The sequence below is a fragment of the Wasmannia auropunctata genome, unplaced genomic scaffold (assembly GCF_000956235.1).
Source record: "Wasmannia auropunctata unplaced genomic scaffold, wasmannia.A_1.0 LD336022.1, whole genome shotgun sequence".
In the NCBI taxonomy this organism is placed as follows: Eukaryota; Metazoa; Arthropoda; class Insecta; order Hymenoptera; family Formicidae; genus Wasmannia; species Wasmannia auropunctata.
In genome coordinates, this window is record NW_012026868.1 from 278198 (window position 1) to 301667 (window position 23470).

At 36.1% G+C, this 23470-nt stretch overlaps 1 protein-coding gene and 2 long non-coding RNA genes across 5 annotated transcripts in view; 2 read left to right on the plus strand and 1 right to left on the minus strand.

Moving 5' to 3' along the window:
* LOC105453059 overlaps positions 1-23470 on the plus strand; it is a 41369-nt gene that overhangs the window by 17617 nt on the left and 282 nt on the right. The gene's annotated exons all lie outside the window — the stretch shown is intronic.
* LOC105453058 (homeobox protein Nkx-2.5-like) lies at positions 747-20919 on the plus strand. 3 transcript variants are annotated; one of them, XM_011694734.1, is made up of 4 exons: positions 747-907; positions 18187-18467; positions 19005-19093; positions 19303-20919. In XM_011694734.1, the coding sequence occupies exons 1-4, from the start codon at positions 828-830 to the stop codon at positions 20074-20076; spliced, it is 1224 nt and encodes a 407-aa protein (XP_011693036.1). In that variant the 5' UTR covers positions 747-827; the 3' UTR covers positions 20077-20919. The 3 variants fall into 3 exon arrangements, with proteins under 3 accessions (XP_011693036.1, XP_011693037.1, XP_011693038.1); XM_011694735.1 differs by having other exon boundaries at positions 18238-18467; XM_011694736.1 differs by lacking the exon at positions 747-907 and adding an exon at positions 4382-4588.
* On the minus strand, positions 20329-21761 carry LOC105453056. Its single transcript, XR_974816.1, has 2 exons — positions 21464-21761; positions 20329-20836 (listed from the first exon to the last, which is right to left on the minus strand). It is a non-coding gene; the product is annotated as an uncharacterized LOC105453056 (long non-coding RNA).

Sequence of the window (23470 nt, forward strand, 5' to 3'; positions counted from 1 at the left end):
CCCTCCTCCTTTTGTCTCTTCCTTCTGCGGCGCCTCCGAGCGGCGAAGAGGAGCCTGCGATACTGCGCCCAGTTTACAGCGAGATAGAAAGAGAAGAGGAACGGGGAGAGGAAGGGGGAAGCGGGAGAGAAGCCCTTCCGGGCCCTACCTCTAATTGTATTTGCTCTCGCGTTTAAGACTTTTTAAGTGAACGCGTACCCCGTGCTAAGAAAAGGGGAGGAAGAGAGGCAGCCCGGTCATTATGCCAGCGGTCGCCAGGTTTAACAGCGAGGGCGCCCTCCCCCCTCCCACCTCCGAAGTTTCTTCGTCATCTTATTTCTGTCTTGTTCCATTCGTCGCGCATACTACTTTTGGATCGAGTTCTCACGAGATGATACTTAACCTTTCCCGTAATTACGCTCGACACCGACGAAACACGTCAAATTTATTGTTGCGTCTTGCAAGGAAGAGTCGAAATGGAACGAACGCAAATCAACTTTGGCTACGCCAATGGCCCTTTCTCTCTCTCTCTCTCTCTCTCTCTCTCTCTTTCTCTCTCGGGTTCTTCCGTTCGCGAAGCTACATGGACTTTAACAGGAGCCCAATTGCATCGTTGGATTCGCGAGCGATACGCCTGGCACGCTCGAACCAATCCGATTGAAGCTAATTTGAAATTTTAAAGCCGTTCGGGGCATCTCCTCGAGGGTCGTTGAAAACAAAACAGGAAGGAGCGTGCAACACCGCGAATGGTATATATGGAGGAAACGAAAGCGAAGAGACGAGCGTCGTCGAGGAGGAAGGATGGAGAAGAGAAGATACGAAGGATAAGGAGAGGAGAGTAGACGGGAATGAGTGCAGGTCTCGCGGTACAGAACGACAAGGCAGGGAGGATGGGAGAGAGAGAGAGAGAGGACTATGAATCTGAGAGGTAGAGTGAATTATCGTGATATTTAAATTAACAAATGACATTCTGCATTACCATAGCCTGTTCGCGGATTTAGTATAGCAGCGACCTTGAATTCTTCGGCCGTTGCCAAGAAACAAAGACATTTAACGCTCCATTGATCTATCGATCGATGAAACCGGTGACTCTCTTTTATAAGAGACTGCAAAAATAATACGCACTCACTGAAAAGAAATTTTCGTTCCTCTCTTTTGACAGGAAGATGAAAATTAAATTTTAATGGCATCATAAAATTGTTATTGGCTAATTTCTGTTTGATTAGCTAAATTGGCTAAACTCATTTTCTTTGTCGTTTAATAATATAGCTTGATTCTTGACTTTGCACGATAATTATTAAGAAATAAATGACTGAGCGAGAAATATGACGAAAAACAACATAAATATAGGTATAGAAAAAGTAGAAAAGGTAAAGAAAAAAAAAAGAAATTTACCGCTTGGAGAAAATTGCGATGAAATGCGAATAGGACGGAGGGATCGCGAGAACAGAAAGAAAATAATAGCCAGTGTGCATCGCCGATGAAAGGAGGAGATATAAAAAAAAAAGATCCACGTCCCAGGAAAGACTATGAACGCGAGAAAGAACGAACGAGGAGAACACGGGAGCCAGGCGAAGCGAACGGTAGACACGACGAGACTCCCGAGACAACGGGATATAAGAATAAAGGATACAGAAGGAAGGGAGTCTCTCTCTCTCTCTTTCTCTCTCTCTCTCTCTGAGCGAAGCGAACAGTGGTGGCTACATTGCACGGTATATACCGAAGCCTGGAGATCTGGCGACTTAGATAGCGGGGTGATCTGTGAGGCCCGGTGTGTGGTACCCCTTTCGCGAAGCGTCCTGCACGCTTTTGCGAAGAGGGCTGCGCGATCGGGCGAGCAGCCTAGCGCGGCCAAGGGGGATCGACGAGAGGAAGAGTAGGCGCGGCGGGATGGTGGTGGCGGGCGAGGAGGGAGGCGGAGGTGGGCAGCGTGTTCCTTGTGGACCCTCCAAGGAGGCCTCTCGAGGAGAACTCAGGATTGAGACGTCGTGGCCTCTTTGTACCGCGCCGTGATGCTTTCGGAGCATCGTATTTACGAGTAACGCCGTGTAACCGTGCGCCTGCGAGCGTATTTTCCTTTCTCCTCTCTCTGTGCCTCTCTCGTTTCCACACCGTGATAACTCTCTTCGTCGATCCCTCTTCGCGATCTCGCGCGAGAAGAGAGAAAGAGGGAAAGAGAGAAAGAGCTAGGCCTCGCCCCTGCACGCTTGGAACGCATTTGAATTCGAAGAAAAGGTATGGTCGGCACGACCAACACTGGCTTAGTTTATTCTAGAGAGAAAATCGGAAGACTGATTCTCTGTGCGAGAAGGATATATCGAAGGTAGTCGATAAATGTCGAAGATGGCAACGGGCCGTCGTGGAAAAAGGCCTCTTCCGTAACAATAAGCTAATAGTAACGTTTATCTCTATTTTCTATACATTCACTATATTTTAAAATTTTATTTAAAATACATCAGAAACTCTTTGGGAAGAAAAGCAGACTCAAAAACTCTATATCCACTAGAGTTCTTTAAATTTATCAATGGCGAGATTAAAAAAAAAATCAGATTAATTTATAGAAAGATAAAGTTTATACATTTTTTTGCTTAATGCCCATTAGCGCTATGCAAATATGGAATATGAAGAAATCATTCATTTAATCTTTCGTCACAATAAAAATCTTTATGCAGACTTTGCGGATGTTCCGAGAAGGAGAACTGGGATTGAGACATCGTAGTCGGTTGTAACGACCATGATGCTCTCGGAGAATCGTATTTACGATCAGCTCTACGTACACTCACGATCCTTCTGCCTTCTCGTTCCTCTTTCCAATAGCTCGATCCCGGTTACGTCGCATTTAAATTCGAAGAAAAAGTACAATCAGTGACGAGAGTGCTTCGACTCATTCTATCGTAACGAAGAAGCAGAAACGTAGACTTGACAGATAAGTGTTTTTAGTTTCCATCATGCTGATAAAGTATTCTTTTATACTTTCTATAGGGGGATCTATATTTTTTTTATATAAGAAACATGTTTGGAGTTTGATAAAGGAAAATTATCTCATCTAGATCAATTTCATATATCGGCATTAAAATTTTGTACCGCTCTAGTTATATCTCACGTTCTCGTATCGCGAATTATTTTAGCGTGTAAAACATGTTATTCTCTATTATTTCGTTACGGTGCCGAGACCTTGACATTCCTTGTTGTTTTTCGCTGCCGATCAGCTGCCGATCAGCTGATTCGCACTCAAGTAAGCATTGCCTCCCCTTTTCACCCCTACACCGGTGAATTCTTTTCTCTCTGTACATCGTCAACTATAGTTGAGTTCGGTTATACCTCAAGCTCGGTTGTCTCTCGAACGCGGATGTGTCTCGATCTCGGTTCCGTCTCAATCTCAATTCTGTGTCTCGAATAAATTCTTAAACGATCAACTCATTTTGTCATCTCTCTTAAGTACCGATATTTCACCCTTCCTCTATCCTCCGTTCGGTTAATTTCGATGTCTCCAGCGAATCCGGGGATTCTCCTATAGTTCATTCGCAAATACCGGGAGCTCTGAAAATCTCTCAATCTCTCTCCCCTACAAAACATAAATGATCATATATCTCGTATGAGTTTTTTATTTAAAAAATTAATTCGATTATGAGTTTTTCAAATTTTAAAAATCTGAGACAATCTACATATCTCGATCTGTCTTCTCTCAGTTAGGAAAAATTACGATTTGTATAGTTAAAAAAAAAGATAATATTTTAATAAAAGTTACTAAGTAAAGGCTATAACGGTATTTGAACGAGAATTTTCGATCGTAAGTTCCGTTGACGAAATAGCGAGAAACCGGAGACGTCGTGACGTTGTCATCGCTGTTGGCTGCACCTTGAGGGCGCACATAAAGACGATTTAGTACCCTTGCAGATTAACGCATGTTCGCGGGATTCTATGATTAGAAACGACTAAACGAGCCACGAGCCACGTCGGCTGTCGTATTCCGGATTCGTTGTATGATTTTCGAGTTCTCGCTTGCAGCCACTTGCGGCGTCGAATAAATATTGAATCGGACGTAGGAATATTTTTATCTGTAGAAACTGAAAGTCAGTATTTTACGTAGATATAATGTCACTGCAATGCCGCCCGCGATTATAACTGAACCTCTCTCAATCTAATTTGCGATATTAATCTCAAGCTCGTATCTGTTTGAAGGACTTTTATCTCCGCTCCTTCTGTCTCATTTAATTGCTAATTGAACGGATAGCGTGACTATCGTCGCAATAATAGGCATAAACTTCGTTCCCCGTCGTACGGGCGCATCGAGAGTGTTGAAAAGGTCTTTTATCATCAGCGGCTGTAAGCTGGCATCTCATGAACTTGTCTAATCTGTCGGCTCCGAGGGATTAATTACTCCTACGTAAGTCCGTACCCGTCGCGGACGATCGGCTCGAGGGTGGCCCGTGCACGAACAAATCGCGCTCTCATCTTCGATATCTCGGCCAGATCGGCCGGGCGGCCGCCTTTGACGCAGATGACTGGCTCTAATCCGCTAAGTTAGACAAACAAATGACAATGGAGATCGATTATCTAGCCATCGAGAGAGATTGAGATGAGGGACAGCTGGAAAAGAATAGGAGAGGTAATATACAGATTTGCCTGTTTAGCTCGTATTGTCGATTTAACACGATGTGCGCGCGTGTGTGTCTGGGTGTATCGTGACGGACGGGATTCGGCAGGTGGACGCGATGATATCAAAACCTAATGAATAACCACTACTAATTGGCATTAATCTGTCAGCCGATTATCCTTTGTGAGACAGTACTTCATCAGGCATTTATTCGAAAATTTAATGATCTACAACGAAATTCTGCTTTGATATATTTGGAACACCTTAATATATTAATGTTTTCAATTATATACCGCAGTAAATATAAAATTATTGTTTACCGAATTAAAGATTATTCTAAATGTCGCTTTAAACAGAAAAGTTAGTTTTACAATTGTGACTTTGTTGCAATTGTCACGATTCAATTCACTTAATAATAAGATTAAATACGTGAAGCGGCCTAATAAAAACTTTCGACCGTAACGACCAATGCCATCGAGAACCATATATACACATTAAATCCTTGATGCTCCTCAGAGATTCCAGCACGAATTCTTCCTAAAGGAGTAAACTCTCTGGCAGAGATATATATCTCGAAGGTGCTATAAACCATCATAGAATGTTGCTGCTTATATAGGCTTACGATCCTCTCTCACGAATGATACCTGTATTTCTCCCATACTGGCATAGATAACAAAGGGAATTATTTTAACGATGACAAACGACTCCGCGTCGGTTACCACCGATCCGCTGAAATCTCTGAAAAAGTTTAATTTTTCCGCCACACCCCCCAGTGCGAGATAGAAAACACAAATTACTCCCCGGTCTCGAAATACACATCGCTGCTTCGTCGAGGATCGAAGGTAGGTCAGAGTCGGGTTAAAAAGCGATTTTTCTTCCCAAAGGGTGGGTGATCTATTGTGAAGTTTCTTCCCTTCTTCACCTCTTACCTGTTCGATGATTCCGCGTAGGGGCGAAGCTGATCCGTCGCGAGCGGTCATCTGGAAAATTTCTCAACCGACTCCCACGTGGAGAAATGTCCTGTGTATGATTTTATTAAGCCCTAAGTTCGACGTCCCCTCAGGGAGGAATTTCTCAGGGATTCGCTTTAGTGCGCTGCTTCGGCCATCTTGACCAGATACAAAGCGATCTCAGGCAAGCAGAGCGAAGTTATATCATCGTAGCGGCGAGTCTCGTCGAAGGGACTCACCTGCGTCTCGCATTCATCTGTAACCTCTTAATCGACCGTAAAAAAGCTACTCAAGGCGTTCAAAGGAGAGTCACTTGAGTGACACAAAAGCGCTTATGTTCGCACCACTGTGACGTCTAGCTGCAATTTTCTTCGGCTAGAATCGTAACTTTGGGAAGCGGATGATCCCGCCAAAGCACAGATCAATATGACACCTGCTCAAATTGAAATTGTCAAAAATAAGTGATATGCAAATTTGCAGAACAATAAAAGTTATAGTATTGCATATAGTTATTATGCGTTGATCTATGAAATTAATAGTGCGAGGAAAAATAAAAGAAATCGATTATTAATAATTTAATATTCAGTTTAATATCTATTTTTTATTTCTTCTATGTTACTTCTAAGAATATAAGACTTTTTGACTAGGCAATTAAGATTTTAGATAAGTACAAAGAAAAAATACATATTCTAAAATATTCGTTTACTAACCTTTAAAGTTGCGTGTTTTCGGATAATAAACAATTACTAAAATTATTTTATGTTAAAATATTAAAGCTCATTGAACTGAATCATCAAACTGAATTTTTGTATTTATTGAGTTTTATCTCTTGAGAAGTTAGCTAAGAAGTTAAATATTAAAAAAATAAGCGTAGGGACAAGGGATATTGAAAAGTTAATAATTAAACATTAATAATAAATAATATAAAATAGATAGAATAAAAAATGAAGGACTTTTTCTGCAATAATATTGAAAGACAACTTTCTAAAAAGAAAGGCCTATGGAATAAAATATTGAAATAAAGAATGAGAGGACGATCGTTGAGGGAAAGAGTCGGATCTCAAGATGCGGAGGAGTATAGGCCGTGGTTTTGCGTCGCTTTCTCGCGGTGAGCAATCAATAACTGCAGTCTCTATGACAGGCGACGCATACGATCGTGCAGGTGTTGGTACCGGTAACAGGGCACCGCTCGAAGAGCCGACAAAGAGAGACCCCGGCAATGGGAGAGTTGCATTCGGCATTTGTTTCTGGGGGATACTTAGATCGTAATCTTTTCGATGCTCCGTCTTCGGTGGTAGTTATATGCGCTGTCTTTACCACACACCCCTCCGCCGATCTTAAATTCAACGGTGTCTCCCTTTGCCGACACCGTTGCGCCTGTTGTTCTTCGCCGTTTCTGAGAAACGAAATGCGGCGAGTCGGCTAGGCCGAACCGTTTAATAGTGATGTAATTAATCGTAACTGTATTACAGTTAGATTTGATACGATCAAAATATAAATGTGTTTCAATTGTTCAACAGCTGTTATGTTTTGTTAATAAGTTAATATAACTGAAATAAAGAAGATATTGGATTAACTGATTAAATTCTTAATTGTTAGAAGAAGATAGATTTCTATTAAGATTACTAATTGCAAGATAAAAATCTTAAGTTATAATTGCACATGGAAAATAATATACGTATATGGAAGTTTTATTTTGACACTGAGAAAAAAAATTTGTTGAAAAACGCAAAATTTGTTTTATTTTACCAAAATATTTAGTCCGATATGTTCAACTAAACGTTACTACGATGACACAAAATAATTTGTTTCTATTATAAACAAACTACTATTTTTTAACTGAACTATTTTGTTTCAACAAAAATTTATCGTATTTAACTTAATCGTTCGGTTAAAAATACATACTATTTATTATCCCCATCAGCATCGCTTAGTTTGATACTTGGAATTTGAACAATTATATTACTTGGATAACTAAATAGCATGCAAACACAAATAAATATTATTAGTATTTTGAATACAATAATTTAATTGAGTTGTTAATTCTTGATTAAAAAATTTTGATAGTTGACATGAATGAACTGTATTTTTTTTGTGCAACTGAAGAATTGTTAAATCAACCATTCGATCAAATAACTATACAAATTTAGTTCGTACAATCCATTTTTTTTATCTCAGTGTACTGATTTATATTATTATTCTATTAAATTAGATTCGTTTAAGTACTTTAAAATTTCTCACGAATATACCTCGGTGCACTTTGCTCTGATTTTTTCACGCGAACGTAGATAAATCGCGGTCTCACTGGATTTGCGCACACATTCGGAGAAGAATTAATTAGGCGATCGCGCACACAGCGGTGGGATCGAAATCGCCGATCCCGTGGCTTCCGATTAACAGCAGTGGTAGCCTCGGGTAATTAGTAGGTACCTACCGAACAGCGTCTGCAAGGTGAACGAGCATTACCATGTTTAATGAGTCCCTCGGAGAGGGAGTAAGAGAATGGTCTCGGTTATGGTACACACCCTGGACGTGTTGCTCTATCTCTACTCGATCAAGCCAAGCTAACAAGTCGAATGGCTATTCGTGGCAATAAAAGTGTTTACACGTTGAATAGAAATGAGCCTGACATAGCTTCTCTAAGTGAAACTTTAACTTTCTTAGTAATGCAAGAGCAAAGGATATCTAATAAGCAGCAAACAGAGCAAAGGATATCAAATAAGTATCAAAATAGAGCTTCGATCTGAGTTATCGATACCGCGCGACGCGCGTCACACTGTTTTCAGCGGCACCGTGCCAGAGATATGCGTTGATAATTGACGTAGCAGATCGGTCAGCGGGGTCTTGGAGCCCAAAGACTCTCCTCTCTACGGCGACTAAATAGCCGTGCGATGTTCGAGCACCGGCCGAAAAGACATTCGTATCAATTATGGGAGGTAAAGTTTCAGTGCCCCGCTAAGGAGTCCACGGTGGAGACAGACCAGCGCCTTTCGAACGAACTGGCCCGCTATATTTTACCCAGCGGGGTACCATCCCCCTCCCAACCGCTAAAGAGTATTCTAACCTGCACGTCTTGTGCCAGACCGTCCTACGTTCCCTTTGTCCTTCTCCATCTTCGTCCCCGTCTCTCTCTCCGCCGCGCTCCATCGGGGCATTCCCTCGCCTCTCCACCCTTCTGCCCCTTCTCTCTTCCGTACAAATTAAATTAATTTTCGAGCAGCGAACATTATTCTCTTATGAATTCTACCGCAGCCCTGTGACCTACGGAATGGAGATGTTTTCACGTCCCACTACTCGTCTGGGCCTCTGAAGTAAGAGTCTAAAGGCTATTAGTAAACTCTCTTCGCGTCTTTTATCCGTAGATCGGTCCCTTCTGTGAGATACTCATCATGATAATAGTGACATTTTAATTCGCATGCATATATAATGCATCTAATTGAAGTATGGAAATAATTTCTAGAGAGAGGGAGAGATTGTGAATTGTGAAGTCTTTTAAAGATAAAAGAATAAAAAAAGTTAAACACAAATATTTAGTACACAATAATAGTAAATGTTTAAGTGATTAATTTTTAGTTAACTAATACAATCTTGTAGACAATACAAAGTATATAAAATCGGAGACGTCTTAAAGACGTTTAATAAATGTGTTAAAGACATCTTTGTGAGAGACATCTAAAAGATCTAAAATACGTCTGTGAGACGTTTTATGTCTTGATTTTAGATTTTGTGTTGTGTTGAGTTTGTTAGAATAGATACGAGTCTTTTGGTACATAATTGATGATCAGATATCTGTTTATATCCTTCAATATCTCTTTCTACTTTCAAATATTTTAAATATAATTACTAATCTGTTATATATTATTCCAGACTTTAAGAAAAGATATAGAATATTTTTAGTTAGTTGATATAAATATTTTGGCCATATAAATATATGATTATAACAAAAGACTTTCGATAGAAATCTGAAGAAAAATTCTTCATTAACGAGTGAAGTCAACGATTCAAAAGCTATATGCCTGTATGAGGACTCCGAGACGATAAGGCGGCCCAACAAGCTGCCAGCTTAGAGACGATAAGCAATTTGTAACGTTCGAGCCGGAAAAAAAGGAAGAGTAGAAAATGCAGCGACAAGCAGAATGGAACGGGTGAAGAGAGACGGGAGGAGAGGATCAGGGTACGAGGGCGAAGGAAAAAATGAGAATCGCGGTTAGCAGTGCCGACCAACAGATATAATACGGTCTCGAGTCTGGCTCGTGATAAAACATAAACATTATTCCTGCTTGTGTAATTCACGTCTAAACTATTTAGATAAGCCGCTATCGCGCTTACAAGCGAGACACGCAGCTCCTCCTTACTCTTCTCTCCTTCGTTTTTTTCGGCCGATATCCGTATTTGCGTAATCTCGTTTATGCCTTTTGATCCGTTCGAGCTGCAACGCAGCTTATATCTTCCTCACATTATATCTTTGAAAGCAACAAATTAGTACGTCTGACGAAAGAAGAGCGAGTCAAATCTTACGCTTCGTCGAATCTTAATTATACGTCTTGCCTTCAAAAGATTACGCATTATATTTAATATTATACAATTGATTTTACATGCCTATTCTACGTGCCTTTTTGGTTATTATTAAATTTATTAATTTAAAATTGCCCCAAATAAATTTAAATACATATTAATATTGAAAGTACAATACGTTTTGCGAATTTTTTCATATATTTTTCAAATTACTTTATATATCTATATATACAATATATTTCTTTTCATCACGTTTTTGAACATAAAGTGTTAAAGTTTGGAAAACGTTTATCGAGTACACGTGAAGTGACCCATCAAAACGGCCGCTCGCTTCGAAAGCTTAAACGACGATAGCGCTCGAGGCTATATTATTAAAGATGAGCTCGTAACAATATCGAACCGACAGACAAATTGGACCACCCTGGGCAATACCCCCTAGTGCACCTCCGCACACGCTGTCTAAAGTAAAAAAAGCCTACGGATGCTACCAGCTGAGATATCGAGATAATGACGATGCCGAGAGGGGCGCTCGTCTTCCTCGTCAGGAATTTGGCTACAAGATATGTTCGATGATTTGTCTTCTCATACCTATATAGAGACAGGGTTCTCTTTAAGATTTCATCGAGCTCTGTCTCTTAATCAATGTTGTGAAAGCCATATCACGTGAGAGATATATCGACTTTGCCTTATAATTAAGACGTTATTTTTGGTTAAATCGAAGTTTTTTGCGAAAATAATTTATGGAAAGATAAATAATGGTATCAAAACATGCAAAGTAAATATTGATAAAAATTAGTGAATGGCTTTGGAAATTTTAGCGAAATAACAGTTAATGTTTATAAATAATTAAAAAATGCTACGCCACACAAATATATGCACACAAAAAATTTTATCAAAAGAGAAAATTCTATTTTATTTGATTTCTTCGTAGTGCTATAAATATAAAGGCGTAGATAAAGTTATCTTAGTGCACAGTAATTAATCGGTCTCGTAATTCTCTTCCTTGACCTTTAATACAAATCTGGATGGAAACTGACTGCATTATTGATCAGCGAAATGCCAGACCGAGGAGAAATATGTTCCCGCTCGCAGCTAATCTAAAACAACGAGCGCGCGATATGGGCACAAAATCGGATTCCGTCGGAAGGGTACGTCCCATAAATAAGGAACTCGGATTTCGAGAAATTCAATAAGCGGACATTATCGAAAAGAGAAACGGCCGACCTATGCTCCGGCTGACAGAAAGCTGCCTCCATCAGAAAAGTCGATATCTCAATTGGCCGCGCTATCAGACGTTAACGAATTTCCAACGGCGGTCGCCTAATATTACAAAATTAGTTCGGCGCTCGTTTCGTCCATTCGGGCCTTGATGTAGCAAGAAGACGTCGGAACCCGTATTTCCGAGGGTCATAAATCACGAAAAATAGGCACGGGAAAGATCGTCGGCGTTAAAAAAAAAAAAGAACGATCGAACGGCGCGACAGGAAGAGGAAAGGTGGATATCAGATTAAAATTCTCCTCGCTCTTTCTCATACTGCCTCCTTTCCCCGCGCTCTGCACGTTGGCAGATGAATGTAGCCCTAAAGAATAATTAAAGCCGCGGCTGAGAAATTTGCGGCGCCGAGAGCTCGCCATTACGCACGTGGAGGGAGCTCGGCAAATCTTAATTAAAGTTTACGGCGTGTAATTTGGTTTGTTCTCCGCTTGACGTTAGATTGGATTTAATCGTATGACTTTTATCTTTCCAGAGCAATTGAGCGTAATTTCAGCTAGTTCTAAATCGAGCACAGGTTTTTGGCTCTTTTATGGTAGTGCGTTTTTAAATTTAGGATAATATAAAATGATGAGTATTCAATAAAATTTATTAGTATTAACACAGTATTAGAATATCTGAATAATCTTAAAAATAGAAACTCGAAGTTATTTAAACATTAAATAGAAAATTATTTTTAGAACAATGAAACAAATAAAATTTTATTTAAGTTCACAGGAAATTGTAGATATTTGTAAAATAGTTTTAATATTGGATTACAGAATATCTTACTCGATAAAAGATGACAGTATGCCATCTGTCTACAGAGATGAGTACTGGCTCTTTCAGAACGACTTATCTTCTTCTTTATGAACGCAAAATTTGTAGGTGCTTGTAAAATATTTTGTAAATATATTTATAATTTATAGATATGTTAAAGAATATATAGAAGAAAATTCACTCAAATTATTTAATTTATATATACTATTGATATTGGACCTTATGTAGGTAATATAGAAAGTATGGAAGATATATCAACTGCAGAGAGTTTACTATATCTTGGTATAAAATTATAAAAAATACTATATTTATAACTTAAATAAAAAAATATATTGTAGAAATTCAAATAATTTTTATATTTCTGGAATACTGATTTAATGTATTTGTATACAAAAAATTTTAATTTTTTTGTTTTAATTTAATTACTGATTTTGTCTTAAATTTTTTAAATTTTGTTTTACATTTTATATTTAAATTTACATTTGCAATATTTTAATAATAACGTTACTATTTTTAAAAAAAAGATCTTAAAATCAATGATGATGAATTACCAGTAGTTTTACTATCGATATTTTACCGATGGTTTCAATATGCTATTGCCAATTTTCAATTGAAAGTTATTTTATGTATTTGTTTATATATATATAGATAAAATACTTAATTTTACAGTCAGCACAATCACAGAACAAAAAATTTAAACATAAAAAGAACAATATTTCTTTTGTATTATTTTGTTGTTAAATTTCAAATATATTATAATAATAAAGTATAAATAAGTATTTATACTGATCTCAAAAAGTAATTGCTATAAATTTAATGGAAAATGGAAACGTATTATAAGCAATTAAGTTGACACCATAATCTAAAAAATAAAAGAAGGATTGGTTTGTCTTTACAAGAGAGCCATCGTTTTCCCACGTTATTTCTCTTCTTAATCAAGAAGCACTTTAAATTCAAATTACAAAAAAATCGTGTTCTTAATTATAATTTTGCGATGAAAAGGTTAATAGATTAGATAAACAATAGGCAAGTGTAATAATAAGTGAACAAATAATTTCAAGAAATTGATATAATTTAAAACAATTAAAAATTATTACAACAAATTTGTATGAAAATAATAATAAAAAAATAAAAGGTATACATTACGTGTCAGTGATTTGCATTAAATTTTTTTTTTTTTTTTTTTAAATATTGAAGAATTATCTCACAAGCGTTATTAAATTCCGGATGCTTAATGGTGGGAGGGTCTTAAGCATATTGAAAAAAAAATGTCACTTTTTAATGAATGAAAGCTAATTGTTTCGTTACCGTGACATCTGACACGGAACAGAGGAGGAGCGTGTCATAATTTTAACAGGGTGGTTTCGCTGTCAGTGTCGGGACTCTCGGGTAACGGAGTTAAAGCGCAAACAAAACAATGCATTTTTCCCTGCGTAACAGGAGGAGAAGGAGATTCTCCTCGGCCCTTTTCGACGGCGCGACTTCGACGAGTCGAAACTAACATAATCCAGACGCGCTTCTAGAGGCGCCCGGAACCCTTGACGCGCCCGTGGCTGGAATTCGAAAAATCGCCCCCTCAAAACTCGAACTTAGTGCAACGTATTTAGACATATACATATATATATTGCTGCCACAACTTATATACACATATATAATTATTTATTATAATTTGATCTGTCAGTATTTTTAATGCAATTGTGTTTTTAAAATCGAAAGATTAAAAACTCTATCGATTGGAACGATCGTCGAACATTTGAGTGATTATATTCTAAAAAAGACGTCACAGTTTTAATAACAAAATTTTATATACATTTTTTCAATTTTATTTTATAATGCTTTTCAACATTTGTATTTAAACGTCGGATTGTAGTATCAATATTTTTGCGATATTTTGCGCAGCGATTTTTTTTTGTTGAAAAACTACTAAAATGAAAATTATATGACGTAAGAAAAAAAATGAAAATAATCAAGCGCACGCGATGAACGTCAATATAGGAAATATCATAAAATGATTATTCCCATAAAGTCTTCTTGTTAACTGACGCGATCTTATTAATGCGCCCTGTTAGTCACGCGTGTAATTATATATACACGCACAAGAGCGGCTCGTGCGTGGACATACGTTAGGATTCATGCGTGGTAGGCGCCAAAAGATAGCAAGGCAGGCGCCTTCTTAACTGTGGGAAAGAAGCGCCGGCGTCTGGAGAGTCCTGCGGAGGCGCCGTGTGAACGTCCTCATTTTTTAACTAAACTTTTGCTTTTTTTAAATTTGGTTACAAATAACGCTGCACTGTTTCTTGTGCAAAAAAACAATGCAACGGATATTTCATTTTCACAGGAATGTAAATTTCTCGTAGCACAAAATTATAATTTTAACGTAATAAATATGTTAATCGTTATTAATAACAAAATTATTGATTTAATCTCATAAAATTTATTCCGATAAAAATTTTTGTTTTATCAGAATTAGAATATATAAGAATTAAAAATATCCTGTTTATGTGAATGAACAATTTATTCCAATAGAACGATTTATGCACAATTTTTTTTCGATTTAGTGAAAAATCCAATAAAATCCCGGTTTATCGAACGATTATTTACATAGATATGATATTTTGAAAAATTGTTAAATTTTATCATAAGATTTAATTATCGAATTTTAATTACGATAGCTGATCAAAAGAACGAGACATTTACATTATTTAAATCTGCATAAAGTTATTCTATAATACGTCGGAATTTGACAACCGAATAATCAGGTATTCAAAATAAGAATCAATGCACTTTTAATTGCTCGCACGCTAAACTGACGTCGTGAAAAGAGATCTCGGCATAATGCGGTGTCCAGTTGCAAGACGGATCCGTCCGTGTTGCCGCATAAATGGGCCCTTTGTGCTGCCGTCTCGCATCTAAATAGCTGTATGCGGCCTCGGCTGCCCTATCCGTGTATAGTTTATAGAAAAATCTCGCACGGTGGCGTGTATTGGCCAAGCATGTGGGGGGTCCTATGCCGCCCATGGTGAGCCGTCTGCATTTTTGGAATCTGCTCTTTTTCTTGTCACTATATCGATAACTGCTACACATTACGAGACAATACCAAATGAACATCGTTGTAATCGGCCGGAAAAAATAGGTCTTACAGGTAGAACCCACTGATATGTGAACCTGAGAAAAGCTAATTTTCCGACCCATTACGCAAGGGAAGGACTTCGGATGGTGTCAACAATATAATTATCGTAAATTTCCTCTTTTCATTCAGGCTTTTGATATAGATAGTAACATAATTAGCTTTATAATATCGCTTCATCAGATATTTGAATAATATTAGTAAATAAATAAATTAGTTTCTTTAAGTTTGCCAGGAGGTAAAAATTATAAAAATAGTCAATTTTTTGCTAAAAATATTTAATCAGCTTTTATGACAAATTAACTTATTTTTCAATGGGACAACAAATCATGAAAAATATATTACTTGTATCAAAGTTATACACATGTATTAACATAGATGCGAAATTGACTAAAATACTAACTTTCATAAACTTCATGTTTTATAAATTACTTTGATCATAGCGACATTAAATATAAACTCAATAACGTATAACAAATTATTTGAATTTATATTAATGTAAATTGTTAATATGTTTTATGCGTTTTACATTTGTGAGTTAGATGTTAAATATAATGTGCTGAAAATACAAGCATTATATTGAATGAATAAAAAAATATGCTTTGATTTATATTGTTGTATATAAAAAAAAACACTGTGACAAGTATATGAACAGCGACAATCCGAAAAACGTGTTTAAGGTTGTCTGCACATCCGAGCTTGCAGACTTGCAGGACTGCAGATGAGGATGCTCTCTATTATGCTTGAAGAGGTCAGCTCGACTGTGCGTTTCTGCGTTCGAGCGCATCGAACGAGACTTTTGTCGTTTTTCCGTGAGTGGTCCAGACAATTGCGTGTATCTGGATGTCTAGACGGCGGGTTGTTTCACGTTTTCTGTTAAAACAGAAATCACTTCAATTTGAGTCTTTTCCGTTCCTTAGTGTTAGCCGACAATTGCCGACGGAGAGTATCCACGGAAAATAAATTTCTCTATTTTTTTTTAATATTCACCTTGTTTTTAATGATCTATCATTATTTTGGGTCATCCGATAAATATTTTTTATTTTGTCATTAATTATATAGGTTTTTTTTGTCTTTTAGCTCAACTTATTGTTAGTTTAGTTAGAGAAATATAGAGCAAATGCTCTGTATTATTGAAATCCGCGATTATATTGCAAATGTAACTATATTTTTAAAAATTTTACAATAAGTAGTAAGTTTAGAAAATATGAAAGAACAAATATCGTTAAATTTACGAGTTGTTTATTTAATGAGATTTATTTGATTTCTCCGTTTGTACAATGAGATATGATGTATACTATTACATCTATTCTATTAATTCTACTTTAATTTGTGTTAATTTACAGTGAGTTTTATCGCGATCCGAGAGTATACGCGACGGTCCAGAAAAAATGCCAATTAATTACACTGCGCGCTACTTCCAGGAAAAACGATGATGATTAATCGAGAGAGAACGAGAGAGGGAACGTATTGCGCAAATGATCGTTTAATCGTTGCTTTTAGAAACGCGACTCGCAGCATGTTTTGATTGGTCGAATTCATCTCATATAGGCGGGTCTTTCGTACTCTCCTCCGCCTTGCGATACCAACGGCTATGGCTGTCGCGACGTAAAAAGATATTTTGCTGGTCTTTTTAATTATTCAGATACTTTCGATGTTAATAATTATCATATGTCGCTAGTTGTGCCATGTTCTCAGCTTTGGATGTGCTTTTTTATGTGATTTTCTATCAAGAAGAATTTGAGATCAAAAGTTTTTTGATGAACCAATTAAGATTGATTGAATTATAACCAATTTGAATTATAATTAGAATATTTTATTTTTAGGACATTTTGCGAGATTTTTTTTGAAATAGAAATCTATATAAAATTAAAATCCTGTATTCTACATTATGCAAAAAAATTTTTTAAAAACTTTCTAAGTAAGGTATAGGTAAATTTTTATCTATTTAAAATTTTCGTAATTATATTGAATCACTTTTAAGTGTTAATAATCTGTGGTATCTAAAACTATACGTAAATTGTCATATAAATTCTTAGTATTTATAAGATTTATTATAAAAGTATATTTAGAAATTATTTAAAGAATTAATATTTTTTAATGTTAACTTAAAAATAATGTTGCAACAATTTAAAACAATGTTATAATAATTTAAAATACCTGTATGTGACATTCGCCAAAATCAATTGCTCTATGAAAATCTCAATATATTGAGTCGCCGTTAAAATTGTACGCGATTGTAGTGGTGAAAATCTTCACTCGCACTCCAACGCATCCTCACACTCACATCAGTGTATCGCCATGACGTTCCTGTGCGACGGGACCAACACTTGACTCCCTTGCAAGACCAAGTCACATTATACGTCTGCCCTCCGACCCGACCACTCAACCGTGACCATCCCCCGAAACAGGGATAGTGCATCGATAAAGGACTGTTCGCTATTCTCGCAAATTTTACAGATACTCATGTATTGCGTATATCGTTTGGACACAGTGATGTGTTTGTCTCGTCGTGTGACTTTAAATTTCGATGATTGATAACATCGCGAATGAACTACTAAGACTTTCGTGCAAATTTCCATCACGATCTCGTAATCAAATTTGACAGTTCACGTGAGCGCATTATCGAGACTTCCGCGCGTGAATTTAAGACTCTTGGTTGTATATATGAATTTATAATCAAGTTTGCCAATTAGCGAAACTATCAAGATTTCTATGGAAAGATTAATTTTTATTCAACATTTATTTTAAATTGACATTTAAGGAGTTAACTGTCAGAATACAATTAAACAATTAAATCGCGATTTTCCAAACGAGTTTCCAAGCTCTGCAAAGTGACAGCAAAACGTTAATTGCTGACTTTTATTGAGATTAAAAGGATGAGACTCGCTTAAAGAGAGATGCAATGTGTCAATAATTTTTTCTGACGAAGTGACGTTCACGACTCATGGCGAGTGACTTAATCGAAACTCGAAAAATGCTTTAGAATGTTGTCCTCTTCGGTGTCAACTCCATTCAGTGTTCGTGATATTCTCAGCGAAGATCAGCAACTTATCGTCATGGATTGTTACGCACATCATCAAAATCAAGCTCAACAACATGTGCACCAAGAATATTATTCGTACGTTGTCCCCGAAAACAATTGGGAAATGGATAAATTTAAGGATCAGCCGATGCCCAGTTATCAACATTACTCGGATCTCAATCATGTTCACCAATTGAGTCAGGTGGTACCGCCGTACCAAGAAACTTCTATCACTGAAGACGGTAAATATTATTTTGTTATAAGAGTTTGATATAAAAGTATGTTATTTATGATATTATGAATATCATTTAATAATAATTTTATAACACGGAATTATAAAAGTTTGTAACAAGATATTGTTCTTCCATGATATTTTTTATTTAACGAAAGTAATTGTGAAAATGATAAAAAATTTACTACTACGATTTTTCGTATTGTGGTTTATGCACAAATTATTGCAACAAATACTTGCATTTTTTTCTAACATTATATAGTGCTAATTTACAAGAAACAAATATTGCGTTAAAGAATAATGAGAGAAGTAAAATTTATTTTTAAATTTTCAAAATGTGTATTAATTTAAAAATTATTTCTGAGATATGTTTTACTAGAATTATTTCTCGTATATTTTAAATAGACCCGATCCGATCTCGCGCGTACTCTTTAATGTTGAGACACGACCGTGTTTTCTTTTGATAATTCCGAGTTTTATATTTATCGATAAAATTATTAATTATTATAAATTATCTAGTAATTAATATGCACTAAATTATTTTTAGGTAACATTGTTACGTCCAGCAAAACAGAACTGCGCAAAAGCCAATCTGGTAAAAGAACGAAGCGGAAACCAAGAGTGTTGTTCTCGCAAGTAGGTTTGATTTTTTTTCTCTTTGATAATTATTACAAGTTTATTCAAATTTAATAAAATAATTTTACAAAAATGATTTTTTTATTTACAGATTTAATTCCAAAAATTTAAAATTATTTTTTGTAAAAAATCATGATTAATATGTTTAAAATAAACTTTAAAAGGTACAAAGTGCAAAGTAATAAATAACCCCATAATCCATTTCGCAGACACAAGTTTATGAATTGGAGCAGCGTTTCAAGCAGCAGAGATATCTGAGCGCACCTGAGAGAGAAATGTTGGCCCAGACACTGAAGCTAACCAGCACTCAAGTGAAGATTTGGTTCCAGAATCGACGGTACAAGAACAAACGCGCCCGGATCGAGGACGCCGAGAAGCTGCAGGCACAGAACATGAAGAATCAACCCTTGAAAAAAATTACCGTACCGATCCTCATCAAGGATGGTAAACCCAACGTACAAGAGTCCTACAACGCACCTTATTGGCCAAATATCCGATCGGATTTGAGCGCTCCGATACAGACGGACTTTAGGACAAATGAGATACGCATCAGTCCTGACTTCAGGTCCAACTCGAGCGAGGTGAGGATTGACTCCAATATCAGCCCGCAGTACAAACCGGAAGTAAATTCGGATATGCCCGGAAGATCAAGCCTGAACGACATGGCGGACAGGCAGCAGCACGTTCCAGAGTACAGGGGCAATTTCGTGGCGGAAGCACCGCCGAATGTGCACGATTGCAATCGATTAATCAAGACGGAGTTCAAGACGTGCACGAACGTCAACGAAGCCGTATCGTATCCAGACGTGAAGACTGTTCAGTCCGACAGCAAACAGCTTATGACTGATAGGCGGATGTCTATGGATGTCTCTAATGGCGAGTACGGGTTTTCGAATTATCTCGCTCCCACCAATTACCAAATGCAGTATGTGAATTACATGGAGCAGGTACCTATGGATCAAAATCTGCAGCGACTGTGGTAGGTGACGCGAAAGTTCTGAATAAATTAATATCGCAATGCAGTTTCTACTCTTGGATCTACAGTGGTTCTATTGATAAGAACAACTTAGATTTAGCAATTAATTAAGTTGTCGCTTCAATTCTTTTCAATTAATTAGGTGTTACTGGAAAGAATTTATCAATAAATATTTAATTTTTACTATCAATTCAATTATCAATATCGATTATTGGTTAATTTAGGATCGATACGATGAGTGGTAAAAAATAATTTAACCTTCGAGAATGAATTATATTTTTATCTTTTTATATTATTGTGTATAATATTTTTATACTTGTAACATAACAAAAAGGATATTCATTCTTTATATCCATTTATCTAAAATTTTAAATTAAGTTAATATTTCGATGTTAAATCAAATCGTTGAAATTCGGCAAAGGATGGTCAACGTTGGCAAAAGAAATACTACGCCAAAGTAATTAACCAAAGATATATCCGTTAATTATCATATATGTATACAAATGTAAGCGATTACCGCTAAACTAGAAATACGCTATCTAGAGAATAAGCTTACGATATTGGCAGCTGTTTTTTAGTTGGCTAAGATTTTTCCTTTGAAATAGTAACGCGCCGTATAAGAGAGCGGAAATTGCTTCAAGTGGCCTTTGCGGAAACATCGAGCACCTTTCCGCGTATGTCATGTGCCTCGGGAAGTTTTTTTCCACTGACTTTCAAGTGCAGACGCTAGTTGTGCAATAAATTAATTTCCTTCAGATGGCCTTTTGCTGAATAGGAACAGAATTGTGTATATGATCAACACGTTACGAGAAATGTTCAGTTTTCTATTAAACATGTAATACAAATATAAGAAGTGTTGTAGTTTTTTTGTATATATTATATTTAGAGAATTACTTTAACTTGACTTTCAAATAAAATTTTACATCAATATGAGATGTGTAATTTTACGATAGAATAATTAATTTGACTTTTTTATAATTATTTCAAGGATATTTTATGAGAGGAACAAGGTTTAAAATCATGCATGTTAGTACCGATTAAATTTTTATTCTATTTTGAAATGGATAAATATAATTTTTATATTAAACAAAAATTCACTCATAAAGAATAATTTTATCATAGAATTGCGTAAAATAAGAATAAAATTATAATAAAATATGCTAAAATATACCGAAATAATGATTTTAATTCATTCAACTTTTATTAAATTTTGTGTATTAGGCGCCGAATCATCAGCTATTACCGTCTCGGCTTTGCAAATGCATTTATTATTGTCTATCATTTGATTGTATCTTCAACTATTATGTCATTGCATTAATAAATTGTTATTACAATTAATATTTGTAAAAGTCAAATGCATATTATTTATATGGCGTATTTACTACAATACATACATGCATTTACATGAATGCCCCGTGTATTTACGATCAATATTGATTTCCACCAAATTAAATTTGATCCAGATGCCTCTTGTGAGTTCGCGGTTCGATACGGAAATATGGCGAAATGGCATTTATAAATAGGTGAGTTCTGACAGCTTGAGCGAAGCCATGGGCGCCTTTTGGGTTATCGCGCGAACACGACGGGTCATCTGGCAGTCAAGTGCTGCCCACATAGACGATTTACATCAGTGTAATCGCATTCATGGTGCTACTGGTGCCATAAAGGGCCATGGGAACAAGCTGATAAGAATGTCACTGTTAATTTTATATAAGACTCATGGCCACATTGTATCTTGTATCTATCTAAACGAAGTGCAACCAGCACCGCACTCCCGTTTCCAGACATGCACCTGCATGGCTGTACCTGCGACAGATTTCAACCTGGTGAGATAAATTAAGCCACATAATGTACCGAGTTCTCGTCTACGCAAAGAAAAAATAAAAGAATTATATAACAAGAGTGATAAAGATTTTGACAAAATCTTCTCTTGCATCGAAAAACACGAAAGTGAAAGTAGGCGAATTTCTTAATAAATCGTATAATTTTAATTTCTCCCACGTATTCAGGATTAGATTGTTGAAACTCGAATTAATTTTTGGAGGTTAAATAAACTAATCTTTTCGAGCATCAAATGCGCCTCTCGCGTTCCTCACACTTATAACGTCGATGCATCGATGCATCACTCCACATGCACCGGTATATCTATGTATGTCCTGTGATCGGTTCCATTACGATATCATATATTCAGATAATCAATCACGAAACGCTCAACATAGAAATTCGATCCTATTTGCTTGTAAGCCAAAGGGGGACCGCGGGATGGAACGTACGTTTACGCGAGGTCCCAAGAGAGAAAGCACGCGACACTGTCCAAATAGATGAGCATATGCATAAAAGGGCCAATGTCCACAAATCAGACGATTTTAGTTATAAATGGGGAACTTTTTTGCATACGGATCATTAATCATCCTTCAGCAGAAAAAAAAAATGGTGGACCAGGAAAAAACTGTTGCACTTTGTAATAATAAAATAGACCATAAAATGAAAACAGATGAAATATTGACATAAATACCTAATTTTGTATTAAAAATCATATTGCGCTACTTTAGCTGGAATATTACTGATTTATTAATTGCAGCAGATTAAAGAATGACACATTTATCTGGAAATCTGAGATACTTCATTTTTTTTTCGTGTTATAATTTTCAGGTATTTTTTTAATTATGCAAATATTAAAAAATTTTTATTAAAATTACTCAAAATGTAATTTAAAAAATTCTTCTTCGATGATGCTTACTTTGTACAGTCTTTACCTTAATAATTTATAAACGTGTAGCTAAATTATTGAAAATGCTTTTTAATAAAAAAAATAATATAACTTTTATAAAATTTATTAAAAGTCGTAATCATAAACAATTTGTTCAAAAAGGAGTAATGTTTATTATGTAGAGAACTCTGCTTTATCATATGTGAAACTATAACCGTTTGTCGCTTGTACTACAGCGCTGAGATCAAGGGATCGTCTGAAATCGCGTCCCTCAGAAGTTCAAGTCTAAACATCTGATTTACCAGCTTATGAAACAGTCATTTTCCGCAGTTGACATTTTTTACTATTGACATGTCCTGCAATCTATATTTTGCACAGAATATATATTTCCAAAGTATTAAACTATCTATATGTATTTTTCTATATAATGTCAAAATGTATATTATGTATATTTCTTTATGTAATAAATCTCAATTTTTCTTAAGAAACATTACATGTTTATTGTACGTTTAAATCAACGAAACATTAGCGGGATTCTCAATATAATTGTTTATCATGATTTTATGATTCATTATTTTAAAGATGATTTATGTTTTCTTTACAAAGTTTATTAATAACTCTGCTATTTGTATTTATGCAATTAAACTACATCTTTACACGTGTAACTTGTGATCGAACTAACATAAGCAAC